Source organism: Branchiostoma lanceolatum, chromosome 17 (assembly GCF_035083965.1).
Source record: "Branchiostoma lanceolatum isolate klBraLanc5 chromosome 17, klBraLanc5.hap2, whole genome shotgun sequence".
Classification (NCBI taxonomy): Eukaryota; Metazoa; Chordata; class Leptocardii; order Amphioxiformes; family Branchiostomatidae; genus Branchiostoma; species Branchiostoma lanceolatum.
The window spans coordinates 4,487,649-4,510,587 of NC_089738.1; the positions used below are offsets into that span (position 1 = coordinate 4,487,649).

At 38.6% G+C, this 22,939-nt stretch overlaps 1 protein-coding gene across 1 annotated transcript; it reads right to left on the reverse strand.

The window, feature by feature from the left end:
• Window positions 1-445: 445 nt before the first annotated feature.
• LOC136423679 (sodium/potassium-transporting ATPase subunit beta-3-like) lies at window positions 446-21,006 on the reverse strand. Its single transcript, XM_066411952.1, has 6 exons — window positions 20,818-21,006; window positions 5,526-5,663; window positions 4,566-4,680; window positions 3,468-3,621; window positions 1,885-1,983; window positions 446-1,339 (listed from the first exon to the last, which is right to left on the reverse strand). Exons 1-6 carry the CDS (start codon window positions 20,954-20,956, stop codon window positions 1,061-1,063), a joined length of 924 nt encoding a protein of 307 aa, XP_066268049.1. The 5' UTR covers window positions 20,957-21,006; the 3' UTR covers window positions 446-1,060.
• Window positions 21,007-22,939: the final 1,933 nt, after the last annotated feature.

A 22,939-nucleotide genomic window follows, 5' to 3' on the forward strand; every position in this document is an offset into this window, starting at 1 on the left:
CACGTATATATAATATATCTACATATTTATCTACGTGACAAAGCCGCAAACTAGTAATATCATTTAGAGCGGTTGTGTTTTTTTGTTTTGTTTCAGCAGTTTGCAATTTGACATAGCTGTTAGAAGCTGTTTTGACTAGTTACATTCTATTACACACGGGAAACACTATGTTAAAAAATGCCCTACGTAAGAGTCCAATCCATTTAGCTGTAAACGGCCGGGCGGCCATCTAAGTTTGTTTCTGGGGTACACTTACATCGATTACACAAGCATTGACAGTTCTTACAAGTACTCAAAAATACAGGGAAACAAAAGATAAAAGTAAGTTCTACTCATGAACGAAGAACTGTATTAATTTCTGTATTTAGCTGTACTATCTCTCTAGGCTGACAGAACAATCAGCCTTGTAACATCTGAACAGTGAATTTTACATCTTAGACAATTCATTGATAAGTGTTTGAAGTGCATGTTTTGACTACAGGAGGAGGAGGGTTATATAATGTACATATAAAGGTGCACTACACGATGGAATCTCTAGGGGGAGCAGCGATCATTCTCCATGGGAGAGGACAAAATAAAAGAAGAAAACAAAAAGCCCTGAATTTCCTATTTACATGTGGATATGAATGGAAAAGAGGCGTATCCTACCAATCTACAAGTGTTTACAGTGCTTGGGAATTACATTTCGGTTCCCCTAAACTCTTTTTGTGCAGTTCAAACTACACAACGTTGGATATGAACTGTTTGCTTGCTTGGTCTATAGTTGAGGTTTCTCATGCTGATATATCTGTAACTTTGGGTTCAACATTGGTTAACATTTCTCTATATTTTTTTTTTGGTGTTAGTCCATAGCTCTGGACCCGATATATGACACAGTTATCTACAGTAGCTCATGAAATCCTGCAAACATGCACTGTGGAACACAATCAGTGGCCTAGAACAGGAATAAATACATCCTTAATCCACCCAGCAATGGCCTCCTCCCCCCTTACTACAGGTACCTCCCTCCTTATATGCTAAAACCCCAGTTATACATCAACCTTCTAGGGGAAAGCAATCGTTAGTTGGCTCCGGCGGAGACACGCAGGTCAATCTGCAAGCGCCCGATGTCTTCTGTCCGGTCGCTGGACTTGATGTTCCCGGAGAACGCCTCGCACAGCACGCGGATGTTCCTATTGGTGGTGACGTTGTTGAACTGCGCGGCGATGAGAGGGCTCAGGTACTTGGCGGTGGCGTCGATGCCGCCGATGTGACCCCGGAAGGGGAAGTAGTTGGGGCTGAACTCGCGGGGGAAGTAGCTGATGTCGTCTTGGTTCAGGGCATTCCTGTCAGGTGCGTACTGAGCAAAGAAACAACATCGACTTAATAAACAAAAAAAAGGCTTTTTAAAAAGAGCTGGCCATGCAACTATTAGATAACCGTGAGGAGGATATAGGGGCAAAAGCTAGTTGTAAATGTAGCACACAACACAGCGTATTCTGTATATCGCCCGAGGTACCAGCGTGGCTAGGATCGCCTGACGGTCAACGGCCAGAGGTGATACGACCCGCGGGAGCGCTGGGACTGATACTGTAATGCGTCCTCGGATGAAAAATTGTAACAACTTCAATTCCAACGGCCGAATCTGCTATTCAAATTTTCGACAGCATTCAAATCATTCCATGGAGGCCTGTGTGATAAAAGTAGAACCCTGTGTGATAACCCAAAATATCACCCGGTCTAGAACATCCATATCAAACATTTGTTGCATGTGGGGTGACACATTTACATAGCTTAAAATCACAACAACAAAAAAGTTATGCTTTCTACAGAGTACAGCCAACTAGCACTACAGCTAGATCCCGACTAAAACAATAGATACGGAATGTTGGCACATTTTCCTACCTTGCCTTTGCACAGAACTGTGCCAGCGCCGTTGGTGAAGTTCATGGCAGCCAGGTTGTCAGGAACAGTCTTGTAGGCAACGGGCTCCCAGCCAAAAGCCTACAATAAACAAACATCACAATTCTGTAAGCATGTAGTACAGTGAACAACTGCTAACTCAGTGTTCTCACCAGGCCTTTTCAGCATAGGGGCCCCCTATGCTGTGATTTGGACCCCCTATGCTATGATCTGCTGTGATCTGGACCCCTATGCTGTGTTTCAACCAGCATAGGGGTGTTTCTTTCTGGGACAAACCTGGTATAAATCTTATAAAAAGTTCATATTTGGCTTTAGAATGAGGCTGTGACAGAGGAAAAAGTCTACTTCACAAGATTTATCCCTCAAAATGCATGAAATAATGTCTCATTGGGTTATGAATTTACAAATTTTCCGGGGGAACATGCCGGACTCCCTACTCTGGTCATGTCTTCAGCACTCCACGCGTAACTTGCACCGCGTAAAGTTGGCCTTCTGTACCTGACCCCTATGCTGTGAAAAAATTCTGGTGAGAACACTGAACTGCTAACTAATCAAGGTAGTACTAAACTTGGAAAGATACTGTTATTCTTGATTTGTCAACTGTAACTTAATTTTAGCTACTTTAACAGTCACTAACTCAACCGCTAAAATTTCATAATCGCAAATGTTTGATCGCTAACAATTGGGACAGTGATGTTTGTTTCCACCGTTAAAATTAAATGCAGTGGACTGTTCCCCAAACTGCTAAAATCACCAACCGCAATATTAAATGGATTTTCAGCAATGGCTGTTTGGGAGGACAACATAATTATTCTTTTTATTTTGAGCAGTTATCTTCTGTCCTTGAAGCCAGTGTATATTTCTTAAATTTGTGTCATTTTTTCTATTGTATGATAATGGTACAATTTCTTTTACAGACCTTCTCTAACTCTGTCACAGTTAGTGTCTATGTAATTGCACACCTCCGTTAAGAATAGAACGTGTTCGAACGGCATTCCCTGAACTCTGACCTGTGTCACGGAGCCCAGTGTCTTGCAGGTATGCACTTCCCGCGGGCGGCATGGCGCCTGCACACATGCGGTCATACGTTTCCAGATATCGCCATACAATGTTGCTAACTATTCCCCTTCCTCACTTGTTTAGATTACAGTGAAAAACGGCTTATTTTTGTACTGATCTGTCGTAAATCAGTCAGATTGTAATCGAACACCTGCTTCTTCCGGGTTCGGGGAATGCCGTTCGAACACGTGATGACAGTTTGTGAGTAAAATCCCCCCTATGACGAAATCAGTTTTCGTGTCGTTCAAATTCAGTAATTGGCTACTATAATTCACTATATCTTCACGGCAGCAAAATTTCACGATGCAAAGAAAATGGACATTTTCACGGAACTTTAACTTCACGGTGGCGGCAAGTGATTTACAGACCGAATGTGTGAATGAATCATAAATAATAACAATAGCTTTTTTCACGATGGTAAGTTCACTGTACCGTGACCGTGAAAACAGTGAACATAACGTTACAGTGAAAGAAAGAAGAACTACATTCCTACAGCGGAAACATACCCTGTTGAACTTGAGCAGGATGCAAGGCTTGCCCTGGTCGTATCCATACGGGGACGTGGCGCAGGGGCCGAGCTGAGAGGTGTCGAACTTGCACAGCTTCCCCAGGGGGGCGGGGCTGGAAGTGCAGTCTACGTAGTTGTCATCAGTCACGTTACTGAAACAGACAACCCAACAACAGCTTGAGAACAACTCTGTATCTTGTATTTCAGTCGTTAATGTGCTATGCGAAAGTTTGTACTGAACTTTGTATATTGTTACAAAGGGCTAACCCTTTGTAATAGCCTTCGGCTAGTTGGGTAGCCCTGGCTATACTTTTTTCTACTGCCAAATCAATCAAATCAACAACTCTCAAGTTTCACAAATTACACGGTTCTGGCCAGGATTTTATTTTATCTAACGGTAATCGCGAGGTAGGGAAGCGACCAATCTAGGGGATGGTGTGAAAGGGGGTTTGGTCCTTCCACAGTGAGGAGATTTTGAAAATTTATGGTACAAGGTTGGCCTCATGTGTCCATGGGGGACATAATTCTTTTTAGACCACATGTAATAAGAAGGATTTTTTTTGTCAGTTTGGAGGATAATATCAACATTTTTCACATTATAAGACAAGTAAATTCATGCAAAGTACCACTACACTACTTGAAAATTAAGCGTTACTAGTATGGTTCTAATTTAGCATAGTGGTCACAGACTATACGCTCGTTCTCATTTAAATGCACACATTTTGTAACTTCCGCTTGAAGTAAGACGTTCCTGACATTAAGATATGCCACATAATAGGTGCCAAACTGTCGTTTTTAAAAGCCAGAAAAGTTTTAAGTCGTCATAAAAACAACAGTTTGGCACCTTATATGTTGCATATCCTAATGTCAGAAACGTCTTACTTCTAACGGTAACGGAAGTTACCAAATGTGTACATTTAAATGAGAACAAATGTATAGCGTGGTCGCCTGTTGCGCTAAAATGTACTACCTAGAACCCTGTGAATGAGCAAAGAAGAATCCTTGATTTTAAAACCAAATCTCTAAAACATGGGCTCTGTTGAAAGAACACTCATGTTACATGTTAGCTCATGGCCATGAAAAGTTGCTGACGTACTTGTATGGTGCCAGGTAGCTGTCCAGCTGCTTGATGTACTTGTCGTAGGAATTGGCTTGGGTAGGGTTGAAGGCGATGTTGCCCTCGGTTCTGATATTAGGACGGAACCCCACACCTGGAGAATAAACAAGCAACATAGTCATTTCTACACCCACTACTAAACAATCCATGTTTGTCTGGTAAACTATGTAACATCTTGATTCACAATTTCTTTCTATATTTCTTTATCTTTCACAATCGAGCCAGAACTTCAAAATCTTTTCTTTCACCTCCTATGTCGTTTTTTTTGGTCATCTTGACAATTACCTGCTGAAGATGTACATACATACTATAGTCCAGGGCTATCTCCATATTTGAATTGCTTTCTGTCCTTCTCATTGTTTGGGAGCCGATGTTTTGAATTTGAATTTTCGTTGGTAAATTTGTCATTTTAAGCTTATGAAAATACATTTTCATCAATTTCAGGTCATAAATTTCTGGTTTGGGGGCGGACAGGGTGAATTTTTCTGCCGTCCCAACGAGCAAATTTCCGTCCTGGAGACAGCCCTGCTATAGTCAGAACTTCAAAATCTTTTCTTTTCTATGTTTTTTTCTTGTCGTCTTGAGCATGACTTGATGGAGATGCACTTACTAGGGTAGCCTGACTAAATGACACTAGCCGGCCTTCAATGCCCCTAGAACATAGAAGCTTGATGGACAACACTTCTAAGTCAGAAGAACTGGGAGCATCTTAATTCTGCTGACTTAAGTATATGGACTGATTTTCATAGTGATTAAGAATTCTGAGCTCCTATTGGCTGTTCCGGGATTGGTTCTCTTGATTTAGTGATTAAGAATCCTGAGCTCCTATTAGCTGTTCTGGGATTGGTTCTCTTGATTTAGAAGCGTATGTCCACAAGCTCTCGGGAAGGACGCCCAATCAGCCCGACAATGAGAGACTGTGTAACACAGGCTACGTACTGGGGATGTTCATGTAGTTTTTGCCGGCCCAGTAGGTTGGTTGTTCCCAGCTCAGGGTCTGGTAGAAGACAATCAGGGTGATGGCGAAGAAACAGGCCAGGCAGGAGTAGAAGATCAGGTAGAACAGGCCAACCTCACCTGTCAGGGAAAACACAAAAATTTGTTAAAGGTACACAATATAAGATTTGCATGGCCAATCTCATCTGCTAGGGAAAGCACAAAAATTTCTTGAAGGTACACAATGTAAGATTTGCATGGCCAATCTCATCTGCTAGGGAAAGCACAAAAATTTCTTAAAGGTACACAATGTAAGATTTTGATGACGTTAAAAGTCAATTTTTTTAGTTATTTTTTTTTACATACTATAGTAGAATCAAGTCTGAAGCATTGTATAACGGTATGAAGGGGGTGAATATCACTGAATTGAATTAATGTGTAGAAAAGCTATCACCTGTCAAGTGTTACTTTTTTTGTACCACCCAAAAATAAGGGGGCCATGGTCCTGTTTGTGATTCAAATGAGCTAAAACGTGCCTGCAACTGTCAAGAACGTTAAGATTTTGTTATGCATATATTTCAATATTTTCACTTTTGCAACCAAAATTTTGCATACAGGCCCATTAAGTTTAACAATCTGTCCAGAATATCTTTTGGCTGCCTTTAAGTTAAAGCATACATTTTCTTACCATAAATTATTAAGTTGCACTCAGCATTTCAAATGTGACATGTGATACGGATGATATTTGTTCAGTTGTTGTTTTCAAAACTTTGAAAGCTTTGTATTAACACAGGTGTGAATTTCATGTACACAAAGAACATATTTATCCATATACATATGTATTTAACAAGGTACATGTGTATACATGTTCATATACCTGTACTGTAATTCCATATTGTATATACCAAATGTATAACCAATGTATTACCACTTCAATTGAAATGAATTATAATATATTAATACAACTACAATGTGATATCATTAACAGTACATATAATGCAGACTAGCTGGGGTAAGTGCTATATGCAAATGGAATATTGGACATTTGTATTACATTAAATTTAGTAAAACTCCAAAATGTATTTCTAAAGGTACAATACATGTATAGGAAATTATATGTACGTGATATGGTATTCACGTAGGGTTTCACAGTCAGGCGTCATCGGAATATTTCATAAGAACGTCCTTCAATTCATATCAATACCCAAGTCTCTTTTAATTCCATGGCTCTTTATGTAACACAACCATGACCATGTTCTTTATAAATGGCAGACTTTTCAGATGTAGATTAAAGAGAAATAGCTAACCCCCATTAACAATGTATCCAGTCATACATAATTTATAGGACAGGCACTTTTCCCTTCAGCTAGCTCTGCCCAAGCACACTAACCCCCATTAACAAATGTTAAGACTGATTTTTCACTGTATATCATTGTGACATTATCTAAGCATACTGTACTGTATGTGTGCAACTTGCCAAACAATCACCAAGCATAGTGGGGAATATTACTCATTGACATTCTTTACTATATGGTGTAAGATTAAAGGTTGGTTTAGAATTATAATATTTGATACCACTGTATTTGATAAATGTGTTGGATATCTGCTGTACAGTATGCCATACACGTAGGTACATGTATGCATAGTTTGATGCCTTTTATTTTATAAATATCAGTAATATGTAGTATCTCATCTAACACCAAAACCATGTAATTTGACCGGCTAGTCTAGGGCTACCGATCGTAACATACCCCTTTGACCTTGGGTAAACTTCGGCATGACCCAAAGAATCTACAGAATGTAGCTGCCATATTGTTTTTGGTGTTTGGACTTTTGCGCATTTGAAGTGACTGACTAAGTATGTGCCCTTGAGGTCAGTTCAAGTGCACAGGGGTACAAACGCGAAAAAAACATAGCTGGTACGTTGGCTTGGGTTCGCTGGCATTTCGCCAACAAGTATGAACCCACAAGCTAAAGGCTGCTACACACGACTTTCAAAGATGTAGCCTTTACGTTGCCTAGCTACTAGGCTATAGCAGGCTTAAACAAAAGGCCACTTCAAACACTTTAAGCTAGGCTAGCTCCAAGGATGGCATAAACTTTGTGGACTATCTATATGGCTTAAGTTGGCCGAATGGACCGACAGCTAGGCCTTATTGTAGTCAAGCAACCAGGTAAGGCTAATGTCACGTCTTGGATGGCTGGAACTCCGACAGAACTGGGAGCTCTAATCAGACGTGCGTTTGTATGATGATGACAGTATACTACAAGGTTAAAGTGTTAAGTATGACACTGCATTTGTTACATGATGCCCACGGGAGACATTAACATTTGCGGGTCACAATTAGGAGGGAAAGTAAATGTGCACACATTTCTGGCAGAGAGTTTCCCTACACAGCATTAACCCAATTTCTCTTCACATCAGTGATTCCAGATTTCACCTTACCAACCGAATAACCTGATCTACATGTACATGTACACGTACATTCAGTTTTCATTTTCATAAGCATACAAAGACATTTTTATTTTTCGAGTACAATATCAATTACCTAACAGATAATAAAGTGTTAGTTAGCAGGGAAACATGAAATGATATACATGAAATTTTCATCTTCTCATCAATCATAATTGCATTGTGCAAAGCTATAAAAGAGGGTCTGAGATATGAAAATTGCTCTGGCTGTATCTTACATGATAATATCATGCCGTTATTCTCACTTGATGGAATACAGTAATTGATGAGTAATCTGGGACAAAATTGAGCTACACGATGAAGAGATCTCATCACAGACATGAGATGGGTGAGATGATTAGATAACTCATCATCATGATTGGACGGCAAAAGACTGTCAATCATACATACATGTACTGGTCATAATTTACTTTCATTTGGTATTTTTCTATTAATATTACAGGGTGTAAAATATTGGTTTTCTACTTTTTTCTGCAATGTCAACATTTTTTTAGGCTTGTTACATACATGTATGACGAAGTTTATACGTAATGTAAAATTACAAAAGGACACCCCCATCTTGAAGGTGTGGTACAGTCCACAGCTGGCACTATAAGCTGGGGCCAACTGCCTACTCTCCAAGCAGAGGTTAGACTTTGGCTTGCTACACTACCTTGGTTTAATACTGCCTAGTGTTACAATAAATAACTACCTGAATATAAATGGAAACAGGTTTTAAGCGAAATTCTAATTTCTGGTAAAGAGGGCACCAAACACCTTAGCAAATACCATAATAATTCAAAAGAGGCTTGTGTCCTACAGACTCTTGTTCATATTTTGACCGTCTGAAAAAAAATTCTGATCCAGTCAACATCAGTGATAGTAACAAACTGCAAGTTCAGTACCCAATTATTCATGTTCCTTCTACACATTCTACAGTAAGGTAATCCTTTTACTGTAAATGTTTTTAAGTTTTCATAGTTTTTATTTCGCGCTAAGGCGAAAATGGGGTGTTTGCAGTGGTTTTAAGTTGGCAGCGGCACTAAAGTCACAAATCCCAACAGTATTGGACATAAATGTTCGCGGTGGTCTTAAGATCACGATGAAACGGTTGCCACAAAACCCGCGAACAGAAAACCACTGCGAACATTTCCGCATTTACAGTATTTCAGATAGTTCCCCTTCTATCGTCCCCACTTTCTTCATTAATGGTTGGTATTTTGTCACAGATTAGTACGAGGTATGTGACGTACATTTGTGCCACACACCCCTCTCGGGTGAGATTACCAAACTAAATTATTTACAGGCAGACTAGCTGTTGTTTTAATACCCCAATCATTCATAGAAAGCAGCTGAATTTTTGTCGAGAATACCATCACCACACACTTTAATTTTTAGAGGAGTTTGAAATACTGTATATAGTTTGTATGGGAAACACATGAGTCCCACCTATGAAGTTAAATGGTGTGTTTTGAGTTATAAATGCTCATGGTTGCTCTTTGCATATGACGCACCAACCACATGATGATATTAAAGGCAATGTTAATTTGATTGTATGGATGACATCCTCTGGGAACCCCAAAACTGATGCGAGCGGGCAAATAAAAAAAGTTTGAAAAAAAAAGAGTTCCCATCGTGATGAAATGTACGACGTCAGGAAAGTTGAACAAAATTGAACATGGTACATGTGAATATCAAATAATAGATTCTTCATTTCTGTTTTTTCACATATTCTTCTTTGACTTAAAAATTGAAATTGGCATTCTATGACATTAGTATCCGTTTTCAGAAATATTTTTGTGTGCAATCTACAGCATATATTTTCTCATTTTGCAGCTGCCTTATATGATTTACAGTATGGCAGAAAACAATTTTTTGGGAAAAGGACGAAAATCGATGCATGCTGCGTGGATGACAATCCATATCATTAAATCAGCATGGCGTAACCTTGATTTATTTCTACTTTGTTGACCCAGTTGGGCTTCTACCATGCCCTTGGCTCTTCTGTCTCCACCAAACCTTCCGTTCTATATTTAACAGTAACAAATCCAGTCATGTTTATTCAGTCTTACATCATGGACAGCAGACCACTTCGGACACAACCCCGTTCTATATATACATGTACTTATGAACAATCAATAAAATAGAACAGCTACACAATGAATCTTGGTGTTTTATTGGATAAAAATGGTTATATTTTTGTAAGAGACCAGTTAAATTCTGCACATTTATTGCAAGCAGTACAAGACTACCTATACATATGATATACATATATCATATACTGATATAGTCAAGGACATTGGAAGGAAATTTACAGTGAATATGCTATAATATCTAATGATAAAATGAATATACCTGTACTTATGAATAATCAATAAAATAGAACAGCTACACAATGTATCTTGGTCTTTTATTGGATAATAATGGTTATATTTTTGAAACCAGTAAAATCCTTTACAATAATTATGACAAGTAGTATTAGACTGCCTATATCATATAGTCAAGGACATTGGAAGGAAATTTACAGTAACTATGTTAGAATATCTAATGGTAAGATGAATACATATTTAAACCAATCATATGACCTCATTCGTATATAATATGTATGAACTTGTTTCAGATGATCATCAAAAGTTGTCTGGCTAGAAACTTGGTGAAACTCAACTCCAAACCCAATGATATGCCTAATGTGCGTATGACAGATAGCCAAGTCATTCTGAACGGAAAATGAAAACTGAGCCACCGTGGACTACAATTATATGCACCGGCAAGTCGCGAGGAAAATGAGGTATGATATATCGACACAACCTCCTGTATTTCAATGCAGACTTCGGGGTAGATAACAGTGTAATCTATCTAGTCTTGTCTCCCAGATAGCCACTGGAAGGGGGGGGTCTTCTTCCCTTCAAATAAGGGCAGCTGGCGTTATCAATTTTCTTCTTGATAATTTTGTGTAAATTATAGAATCTATGAAGGAATTTCTTCTGTCAAAGGACTAAAAATTTATATTTTGAATATAAGATTGAAGCTGAACCTAAACTGAAGCAAGAATCTTGCACTTTAACATGTACATAAAAATACCCCCCCCCCCAACACACACACCTTTCTTGAGGGTCTGTATGCTCTTTTCCAAAAGGCGTAGGCAGCCTATTCTTATTTCTCGTAATTCGGAAGGGAAAGCTGTCTTTGTCACGTAATTCGTAGGGAGGCGACCAAATTTTGCCTAACTGCTTTCCTTGATTTTAGCGTAGGGGGTTCATGTGAATTCAGGGTAAAGCGTTGTCAGGACCCCCATGCAGACCCTCTATCTTCAGTGAAGCATGACAGTTGACCTTAAGGTGACCTACAAAAAGGGGCTGCACATGTAAATTTCTCCCCGAGGAATTCAGATGCAGAAAGGGTGAGCAGATGCCTAAAACATGTAACCCTGAATTCTGTGGCAAAGCATTCACCTCTTTGACTAATTATTGTGATTCTTGAATGCTCAAATGCCCGTACTTAACTTACGGAGATATGCTGTAATTTTCTTCAATTGAGGGAGTAAGCCATGGAAGAGCTTCAATGTGTTGTTCTCTGATAAGTTACTAATAACCCTTTTTCTTCTTCTTTTGAACAAATGTTGCAGATATGCAAGTGGTAAGCAATGTACTGTAGAACTGTGCGCGACAACCAAAAAGTGCAAAATAAATCTCTCTTGAGATTTTACATATCCTCTGCATGTAACTTAAGGTGGATATATATCCTTTTTTTAATGATAAACCCTAGAACACCAGTACTATATACGTTAAGTGTTTTCAAATGTCACCCGAAATCCCCTAAAAGGGTATGGCCTTTTGTTGAAGTATGGGCTAAAAATGTTGACGTTTATCATTATGATAAATGTATGTGCATGCAATAATGTATCTTTCCTTATTCAGTGTCATAATAAATTGTTTTACTTTTAGACAGTGAACCTTGTATTTTGTAAGTTGTATTGTGTGTAGGTATAATAAAATATTGTTTTACATATGTATGCAATATGTGACTTATATAATATATTACGTAAGTCTATATTCTTTCAGCTCATTCACATCACTTTTTGTAATACAAAAAATTTTTCTTGCATTCGCAAATATATAAATGTACAATCATAATTCTGTCTCCTAAACAAAACATAACTGTAGGTGACCAAAACTTCTTTCCTGTGCAAAAATCACATTTTCATTTGCCATCTTCCTTTTTACAAGTTCTTGCATGGTTAATGTTTCAGACAGCTGAAGGAATATCTGAAATAGACATAGCCTCCCCTATGGCACATTGGCATTTACCTCCCATCTATTCCCTGCATGGTAAGATGATAATGCACCCCTGGATTACCACAGTCAAGGTTAATTCTATCATAAATGTGACATAGGGGTGACCTTCATAGGCACATTAGAACTATCACAGTATCAGGACTAAAGCATTAATGTGTGGAGGGGGAAAATGTTTCTATATCTATTCCACCATTTCAAACACGAACAATTAATGCTAATCATAAATGAGTTATGTTTAACAGATCTTGATGAAATTGTTTGATACTATCAATGTACATGTATGTGGATTATCATTTGTCATGCTATTACCAATCATTACTGAACAAATGACATGGAAAATGATTACTAGAGACACTAAATTTACATGAATCGTGACACAATTTGTTGAGTTGTGTATATACTGTTACAAACGTTTAACACTCGGTTAATTTTTTCTACATCTTGGATGCCTTCCTCCGTACCCCTTGTTTTAAAAATGAAGGAATGGACCTCAAGATTTCACAAATGACTATGAACACACAAATACACGGAGCATCTTCCCTTCTTGACATGGATTTTTTGTTCCAAAAACTGAACAATGGCCCTTCCTGAGGCAAAATCTAAAACCAGTGACATGGAACAACCTTCCAAACAGGTGAGGTAAGGTTTTGTAAGGACAATACCTTACCAGTCACCACAAGCATACATGTAATTCCACATTCCACTTTATACAAACAAACACTGCTCTGTGGAGCAATTTTATAGACCACCTGAACAAAACTATCTAGAAATTTCATTGCTATTGGTAACCAGCTGTGTGAGAAAAATGCCAAGGTAAAATCTGGTTAAAGTTTAACATCTCTGGACGTTGGAAACAATACAAGTGTTCGGTACAATATATGTGTCTTTGCCAGGCTCCTAAAATATGGCACGTAGCCAAACTGTGCCAGTGTGGCGCAGCTCCCAAATGGAAGGTAAAACAAATTATATAGGTGTCAAAATCAATACATATTCGAAAGTATCCCTAGTCGTTTCTCAAATTTTCATACCTAAAATTATTTGCGCAGACTGCTTTTTCTAAGTCTGGGCTTTTACAAAATTATATTCTGACTGCCCGTTTTACCAGGACTGACTTATTTCATAAACTTGTTACTATTTATAAATGTGACAACAAGAATAATGTTAAACTGTACACGTTTGTTGACTGGTGTCTTTATCTGTATAGTGTAATAGTTCTTCTATTTGGTCTAAGGCAACATCTGTGACACAATTTGTGTTTTAAGCCAGGACAAATCAAGTAGACTTTTCCCAGTCTTGTTTGCACGTGCCACACCCCTTTTTACAAACAGCACCTGAATAAAGGGCAGGTTAGGTTTCAGGTGCACGCCAGGATAGGTTACGTAACACAAAGCCGAGATATGCTGCAGAGACAGTTGAACGTTTAGTAGCAATAGTATTTAAACAGTTTGCCTAAGTGGCAGAATGAACTGCTGAAAATTAAATAAATGAACAAGTTTTTAGCTGCTATATCTGTGTCACTTTGTGTGTAAATTATTATCTTCATTTCCTTTACCATTTTGCTCTTAAGCCACACCAATTTAATTTCTTGGTTAACGGATTTATTTGGTAAAATTTCAGCACAAGGACATCATTAAAACAGAAGGCTGGGTGAAAACTGTTCACTCCCTGAAACTGTGTGCACCAAGGTACAAACTTTCCTCTGAGATTCTGTTTTCATGTTGATTTTCCAATCTAGCATTTTTTTGCGTTTCGGCGCATGCGCGCCGAAACGCTTTGTCCTGGCTTTTACCTTCAAGCAAGGACCAGGGAAGCAGGGAAGCTTGGTTCAACACTGTGTCGCACACAATAAGACCTTATATGGCAATACGTTCTCAAATCCTTGTATAGCCGTTGCCTTATATGGCAAGAGAGCACGAAAAGGCAGGCACGCTAGATTTGCATGTGACACAGGACGGCGACCGCATGTAACTGCTACAACTGTTCGGAAATATCATTGCATTGTGGTTTCGGACTTTGATATCCTGAAAAATGACCATATTACATCTATTCCACAAGATTGCAGAAGAAAAAAAATGATTTCGTCAAGAAAACGAGCAAAAATCGGCATAAATGATACCATATAGTGAGGTTATAGCATTACGTCCAAAGGATGTAAATACGTACCGCAGCTTGGCCGATCTGGCAACGCGAAGCACTTCGGACCCAGAAGATCCGGGTTCGTGTCCGTGCATGAATTTTTTTTTTCTTTTTAGATATTGAATATCAAAAATATATATTGATATTATATTAATCTATCAATATCATATTTATGAATATCATTTTTTTCATTAATAAATAAAGAAATATTTTATATTTGTTATTTTTAAATATTCATTTAATATATACAAGGCCTTTGTCTTATGAACAGGACTTCATAGATTCCAAACCCGGCATTCGAATTTTTCTGTTCATTGTAATGGAAAATACCGTGCAGCGGCTCCTATGCGCGGTAAGATGATTCTTGCAAAACACTCGCCACTAAACTTCTATCCCCGATGTAAACAGAGGCTCTTGATGTTGTTTGCAAAACAGCGATTCTTTGTTACAGTAGCAAATGCTCCATTGTTCAGTATCGACTTCATTCAGACAACACGGACGTGGAAAGTGGCGCCCCTCGGCACAAAACTATGGGAATTTTCATGAATTTTAGCAAAATTACCCAGGAAAATAAGGAAGAAATGTTGTAAATGCGGAAACCAGAATAATACGGATGAGGTAGCTGTTGATTTGTTTGACATTTGGTAGTCATTTTAGATAGAACCTTAGCTGTTATGAACTTCTATTTCACTTAATTACCATAGTGCTGATGATTCAATGGTGCTTTTTCAAATTTTATGTTTTATTGCGTGCCATGTACATAATTACATTGATAGCTTTTATAATGAGCCTATTATACATTTTACAAATAAGCACAAGTTGTAGGCCAAGACCAGCTTTTTCAAAAGCACTTAAGTTAAGTGACGTAACTTCAAAATTGCTTTCCCCAATCTGCCTTTCTCTATTAAAACAGTACTCATTTCCCAAAATGACAATTTTTCTTATAGACTGAACAGCCCTTGAGTGACTTCCTCTGGCAGATTTTACTTCAAGTAAAGGGAAAAGACAATTCACACTTATAAACGTAGCCGAAACGCCAGCTTTTTTTAAAAGCTCTTGTTTAAATTCATATAACCAAGAAATTAAATTGGTGTGACCCTATTTGCCTTCTGTAAATTTTCACTTTCTTCTGGAATCCTAATCTTGATCATGTTGATGTATTCTATGTTGAAACTTTTGAAACAAACAAAAAAGGCAAACTTGCAAGAACAGTTGAACTGCTATGTAGTCATGATCTAATAAAAAGTGAATGATACATTGTACCTTGTTACCAGTTGACAGTACAACTGCAACATGTATTTGGCTACATAAGCCCTATAATCCAACAAGGGAATGGACAAATTTGGGTTTACCGTTATATGGCTCGAGATAGGCCATGAACGCCAGCTGTTGACCGGCAACCGAATATACGTTTACAAATAAACAATATATGTGCTACGGAATTTACAATCGTAATTTACTATTTGCCATAAATAAATTTCCTGTGTAAAATAAGAGTTAACTGAAAACAAATTACCCAAAGCAGCAAAGGGTGACAATAAAACAGCTCATTAATATTCATAGCAAAATGTCAGGATTAATCATAAACTGTGCATAGGTGTACTGTATACGACAGCCAACCATTACTGTAGTTCTTGTTTCTTTCACTGTAACTTTATGTTCACTGTTTTCATGGTCACCTCTGTACCGTGAACTTATCATCACCGTGAAAAAAACTGTTCTTATATTTATGATTCCTTCACACATCCGTTCTGTAAATCATTGCCGCCACCGTGAAGTTAAAGTTCAGTGAAAATGTCCATTTTCCTTACACCGTGAAATTTTACTACCGTGAAGATAAAGTGAATTACAGTATCTTGGATCTTGTATTGATGAATGTGGCTGGTGGTACAATTGTGTACCCTTGTCATTGGTATGGAAATACTGGCCCTCAGGACATGGTTTGGGTCCCAATTTCCCATTGGATATGATTCAAGAGAAGCACTCTGACAAGGTCATCTCTTGATAGCATTATGTCCGTGGTCATTACACAGGGTTCTTCCCTTGGCTGTGCTATTGTACGCATTGAGGCCACCCTAAATGAATATGAACCGATAAGGCAAACTGATACTAGTACCACAATGGGGACAAACCATTCATCAATTCCATCACGTCATATGAATGTGATCACAATACTGTAAATGCAAAAATGTTCACTGGGTTTTAATTTCATGGTAGGGAGAAAATGCAAGGTTCGCGGTGGTTTTTAATTTGCGCTTGAAACAATAGTTGCGCTACAATCACACAATGGAATGGCTTTTCACGGTGCTTTTAAGTTCACGGTTAAGAGTTCATCGCAAAAAACGCGAACACAAAACCACCACGAACATTTCTGCATTTACAGTAACATTCACAAAACTGCTTTTTTATTTTATTTATCATCAGTGCATAATAAGTCAGCATTACTGGTTTAGTATATAATTTGCTGTTACTAGTGTTAGATTCAGCTTTAATTAAAGACTAATTAATGCTCTCAAATGTTTGGAAACAAATCTTTAAAAATTTGAACACAGTAGCTGTATGTAAAAAAGTAACACCAGGGGTTTATCTAAATCAGGAAAGAGGGGGGCTGCACCCTCTTGTTTCAGCCCAGCACCCCCTTGTCTAATTCAGATTTTAGCTTAATATCCAGCATACAGCCTTTACTCAGCAATGGATTCTTCCATAAACACATACAATTCGGTCCCTCACCTGTGTCTGCTCCCTCTTATTCAATTTTTCTAGAAAAACACCTGAACACTATAAGCAATATAGTCTACATGTAGTACATAGCCATTTTGTCTTTGATCCATTGCTGCACTTTTCATTAAGTAAATCCCTAAATCTGTCTAAGTGCACATAGCTATCTTCTTGGCAGCCAGTTTACATACTACCAAGTTGTTTTTTTTAATTGGAACTAGCAAACAGATACTGTGTTTCTTGTATGTCCAAGTGCTAACCATCTAGGATTTTCAAAGACAGCAGCGCTCAAGCTTCAGACAAGAACAAGAATTTCTATGGCTCGGGTACTCTACAACATGGGCCATGCCTCTTCCTACCAACTCATTAAATGAACTAACCCTTTATTAGCCTAGCATTAGGGCTACATTATCCATCAGGGCATTAGGAGGGACTACGGGCATACTTTGACTTGCGCTTAAAAGGACTATCAGGAAATGTCGAGCATCAATCATGGCTTCCGCTCTACAGATCTGGTGTTGAACTGGGTTATACTGTAGGATGGGATTTCACTTCAGCGGAGATCAGATACCGTACCCTTCAAGTGTATGTCAAGAAACCGTTTCAAGTTTTTCAATTTCCTTCCTATAAGCTTGGACGTCTCATGTTGAAATAGCTTTTGGGTATTCCAACATAGCTATGGATAACATGGGTGCTACCATAGTCCTGGCAAACTGCAAAGGATGGAACCCAAGCTAAGCTATGGGGTCATTGGAATAGAAATGAATGTACTACACCACAACATGTGGCTAGTACTGTAAATGAATTTAAGTTTGCGCTGTTTTTATTTCGTGCTAAGAGGAAAATGGAGTGTTCGCTGTGGTTTTCATTTCGCGGCAGTGCTGTGGTCACATACTGCTACACTATTGGATAAAAATGTTCGCTGTGGTTTTATATTTGCTGTGAAACAGTCGACGTGAAAACCGTGAACATAAAACCACCGCGAACATTTTTGCAATTTCAGTATACCTTCAGAGACGTTGTTGTAAAAGTGCATAAATATTAGTAAAATGACCTAGCACTAGTAGCAGTTGTTTTTTAAACAACATTGGAGATCTGTGTGTTGCAGACAAATTACCCTGACTCCTGTTCTAGTTGCAAGGTTCCAAATGGAAAACGAATTTGTGACTTAGCACACAGAGAGCCAATGACAGAAAGGGTCGGGCACACTGCCTCTAATTGCCCCATTTATCAACACTAGGATGGTACGTGCCGGGGGCAGTAGGGCAGGAAATAGTGGCAATCTGCAAATTTAGGAAATTTCCTTAGAATCATATAACATACTATATTACTAGAGTTAAGTATTTGTGCTACATAATTCTTCAGGTTTGCTATGTTAGTTTAGCGATTATGGGGTCTTTTTATAAATATGAATTGGTATTGAATTTTCTTTTTATTTCAAATATTTGAGTTGAATGTGTGATAGTTGTGTGCCGATTTGTTATAAATAGAGAGAACGCTAGCGACCCCAAAAAACACCCCTCCCAATAAAATGGTATGGCAACCCTGGACGTCACAATGCAAATAAACCATTCATTCATTCATTCAAGATGGCGGCCACCACACATGCCAACGGATCCAACAAAGGTTTTGCTATGCAAACCTGTAATAAACTGAGTTCAGCTACTCTGTCACGAACATTTCATTGCCAACAACTTCAAAAACGGGTCCAATTCACACAAGAAAAACTGGCAGGCATACGACAATGGCGTACGAAGAGGTTGTATGTCAGTTGTTATACGACGCCCTACGTAACTAACTGTAAATCGGCACGCAATGTCGTAGGACAGGCATTCTATGGCCTGTTGTGTTGTACGTTTACCCTGGAGGTAGCGTACAACGGGCCATAAAAATGCCTGCAGTACGACATAGCGGACTAATCTACACGCAGCAAGGAAAGGCACCATACGACCTTGTTTTACACCGGCAATTTTCCTTGTGTAAATCGGGTCTTTAATTACGGACTTGTATTAATACACATACAGTGTACAGTAACACTCATCCACACAAAATCATTTGAATAAATTTCAAAGACACTGTCTCTCTATTCTAGGCAACCTGACTCTATATATGTATTTCCTATTAACACATTCCATTGTGCCCCTTTTAACAGCCAATAAATGAGTTGAAATTTCTCATGTAATGGGCATTGGAATAGGGCCAAAAGAGTAGCAGTGCCAAGTATATACCAACAGATTATTCCTAAAAAGGTGGTTGTCTCCCAGGAAATTGTTGTCTGCAATGACATAGGGAGAATTGTGCCTGTTTTCATATTCAAAAAAATAACCTTGCAAAATTTGGAATCTTGCTTTCTATCTAGCAGTACTAAAGGAAAGAAAGAATTCTAAAAAGGACTCAGGTTCCATAAAACTGCAATAGTGCAAAAAGAAATAATTTCTAGCATTGTTCACTGCGAGCACATATTTTGTTCATTGTACATGACTTAGCATGTTCTTAATCATATAACTGTTTTCGAACAAAATGCCTCATTCCTTTGCATTAAAGAGTAATGGTCACAATGTCATTTTACATTTTATTTCTATCATTTTCACCTGGATAATTTGTACGAAAAATTAATTTGTTGAGACTCCAACTAATACAATAGAAATGTCTGTAAGATTATATGAATAATTGTTCAGTAAAATCCAGTTGAATTTCTAGTCTGCTCCAAGACAACACATAATTTTGTCAGACAATACGTCTGAATGAAAAAATTATTTATTGAGAGACTCCAACTACTTCTACTAAACAATAAAAATATCTGTAAGTTTAGATGAATAATTGCTCAGTAAAATCTGGTTGAATCTCTAGTCTGCTCCAAGACAACACATCATTTTGACAGACAATACCTCTGAAACAATGCATTTTTCCACATCCATCACTACTATGTGGACAGATGTGTTGGCCACTCCCCCCTCTGTCCGCCCCACCTGCTTACATGTTAAACGGTGCGGAACTACTCTCAAAACGTTTTCCTTCTCTCTTTCTCTTCCAGTTTTGTACATCTACTGTTTCCTGTGAAGTACCATTACAGGAAGAACTCTCTGGGGACATGTTTCCCGGATCATCCCGGCTTGCCTGTAGAGCGGAAACCGTTCCATGATGGGAAGGTCATGCGATTCGTGAGGAAACAAGCCCAGCCCATTTGATACGGTTGGCCGAGATGCTAACGCGGTGGTGGCTCAGTAAAAGAAAAACCCCAAATAACACGCCCGAATAACTCCTAAAATTCCAAACCACCTATCAAAAAAATCACATACACTTTAATATACTAGAAAATTGTTTGATATTGAAAACCCTGAGGCAAAATTGCGGAGTATTTAGCGTTTTGCACCGCTCGAACATGATGCTAACACGTGACCCGGCAAAAATGACCTTGAGGATCGCTATGTTTAACGTCATTTTTCGGGCCAAAAGTGGACTAGGGCAGGCTGTATGGTTCCTTATATGAAACATAAACCTTTTTTGTTCCTGCTGGTATCTCCATAAGGACCAGGCGGCCTAGAGAAGCGGAAACTATCGCGTGGAAAAATACCGGCTCGGTCGGACGGGCGCTGCATGGCGTGCCCCAAAGACGATTCGAACCCTGGTAGCGCCAGCGAACATGTGTACCTTTCGACACCATTTTTCGCCACAATACAACCAAACCACTCACCCCAACTCTTCGCATTTCTTCCCAAGACAGTTCTCCTCGTCGGGTCCCATAGAAAGACCTTGAAATCTGCGAGCTGTTGCCGCAAACCATCGAAAAATCCCTGAGATTCCTTGTCGCCTTCTCCTGCTTTGGACGCCATTTTGGTGGGGAGAGGATGCTGGGATTGACTCCTCCGCCCTCTGACGTTGATGACGTCACTCGGTAGCGCTACGGATCATACCATCTTCTAGTGTAGGGGTGTCAGGACTAAATGTTGAATTATTAAAAGAGAAGCCGTGCCATAATGTGAAACGTATTACTAGTATTCCATTTTCTTATGTATCGAGTAATGATGTTAGATAAGTACACTAGTATAAATATTCCGTAGTTGTTAATATCCCATGTTATTTACCATACATTGTACCTGATGCAATAAACTTGACTTGACTTGGTCTATAACCTCCTTGGCTTGACATGTCACTCTCCTACTCTCCAAGCAGATGTTCGGCTCCGGCTTGCTTTTGAAATATATTTATATGCCTTTTTGTCGGGTTTGGCAAATTTTGGCTGTTGGGCATAAAGAAAACGGGAAAAGTTGGAAAGCTCGACAAAAACGTCTAAAGAGACGCCAAGAACAAGCCATAGCCGAACCTCTGCTTGGAGTTGGAGGCTACATGTACTAGTAACTCTCCTTTCGTGGATGTGTGTTGGCGATTGCTCTTGTTCTGTGATTTTGATAAGGCGGATTTCCAAAACGAGCAACTTTCATATCATTAGGCCAGGTGACATGAAATTGCGTATTAGGGTAGCTCGTAAATATTCACATGGGTCATAGAACTCGGCAAAACGGGGATTTCGAAATACTTGGCCAGGAGAGTCAGCCTACGGAAAGGTTTAACAGATTAAATATTTAACAGATTAAAGATTAAGGTTAACATCCCCCCCCCCCCCGGAGCTACGCAGGCAAATGAGACCCTATGGTGGCCAAACTCCACTGGAAAATCATTCTCCAAAGACCCTATAACCATCTTAGCGTAGTTAGTTTGGTAGAAACTAACAAATTAGTATCAAGGAATGAAAATAGCGACAAAGTGACAATTACAAATGAAGACAATAACAGATGCATAACTCATCAAGAGTACACTTTTATTTATTTTCACTTCAGATCAATTCTTGCCATCACTTCGTTTTTAAATCGAGGTATTTTGTTTTTTTACAAATCGCTTTTTATCATCATTTGCCGTCTACAAAAGGTGAGATCCCTAGAATAAAGTTGTATGTGTATTTGCTGCATGGAATAAGATTTTCTTTTTTTTTGTTCTTTATAAAGAAATTGCAACCGGGACGGGGCGGATACAGACTTCCAACCACCTTTGACCCGTTGCTCAGGTCACACTTCCGGAACAGGATGATGTCATTGTTAAGACTTTTTTATAAGTTTGAATAACAATCTACGCATTCAGGAAAAAGAAGTCTGAAATCTGAGATCCTCGTAAGTTAATTGAATGCCTATGACACTGCTTTGTAAGGTCACAGTGGAACGCTTAAGAAATGTATTGGTATACAAATAAGCGAAATGTATACTCTGTCACAGAAACAAACAACGTTAGCATCTTAAAACAAAATCCTCTGGTGTATTTTTCAAACAAATGTTAGAATTTACACGTGCAGTATATTTAGATTTGATCAAAGTAATCATAATACATATTCATCTATTCATTGATTTGGCTGATATGCAAATACAAACAGCCAAGGCTGCCCAACTGGCCATTGGCTATTATCAAAGGCTAATCTTGGAAGGTACATAATACATATCCATGTACAAACGTGCTGATGAAATCAGGCGATACAATATTATACATGATTCACATGAGAATAAATCCTGGTTAAAAAACAACATTGTGCATATGCTGCAGAAAGAGCGATGTTGACACAAAAATGCAATATGTACATTATACATTTGGTCATCCGACTATTCATTCGTTAAGCGGCTTTCTCACTGGACCCGCGGCACGTTGGCAACCTCCGCTGCAACCTCTTTGACAAAGCGCTCAAAGAATTTCATATCGATAAAATAATCAAGTCTTTTTGCGCTTTGTGTGTTTTGTTTTCTTTTTAGTCATACTTTCTGCATGATACTCCT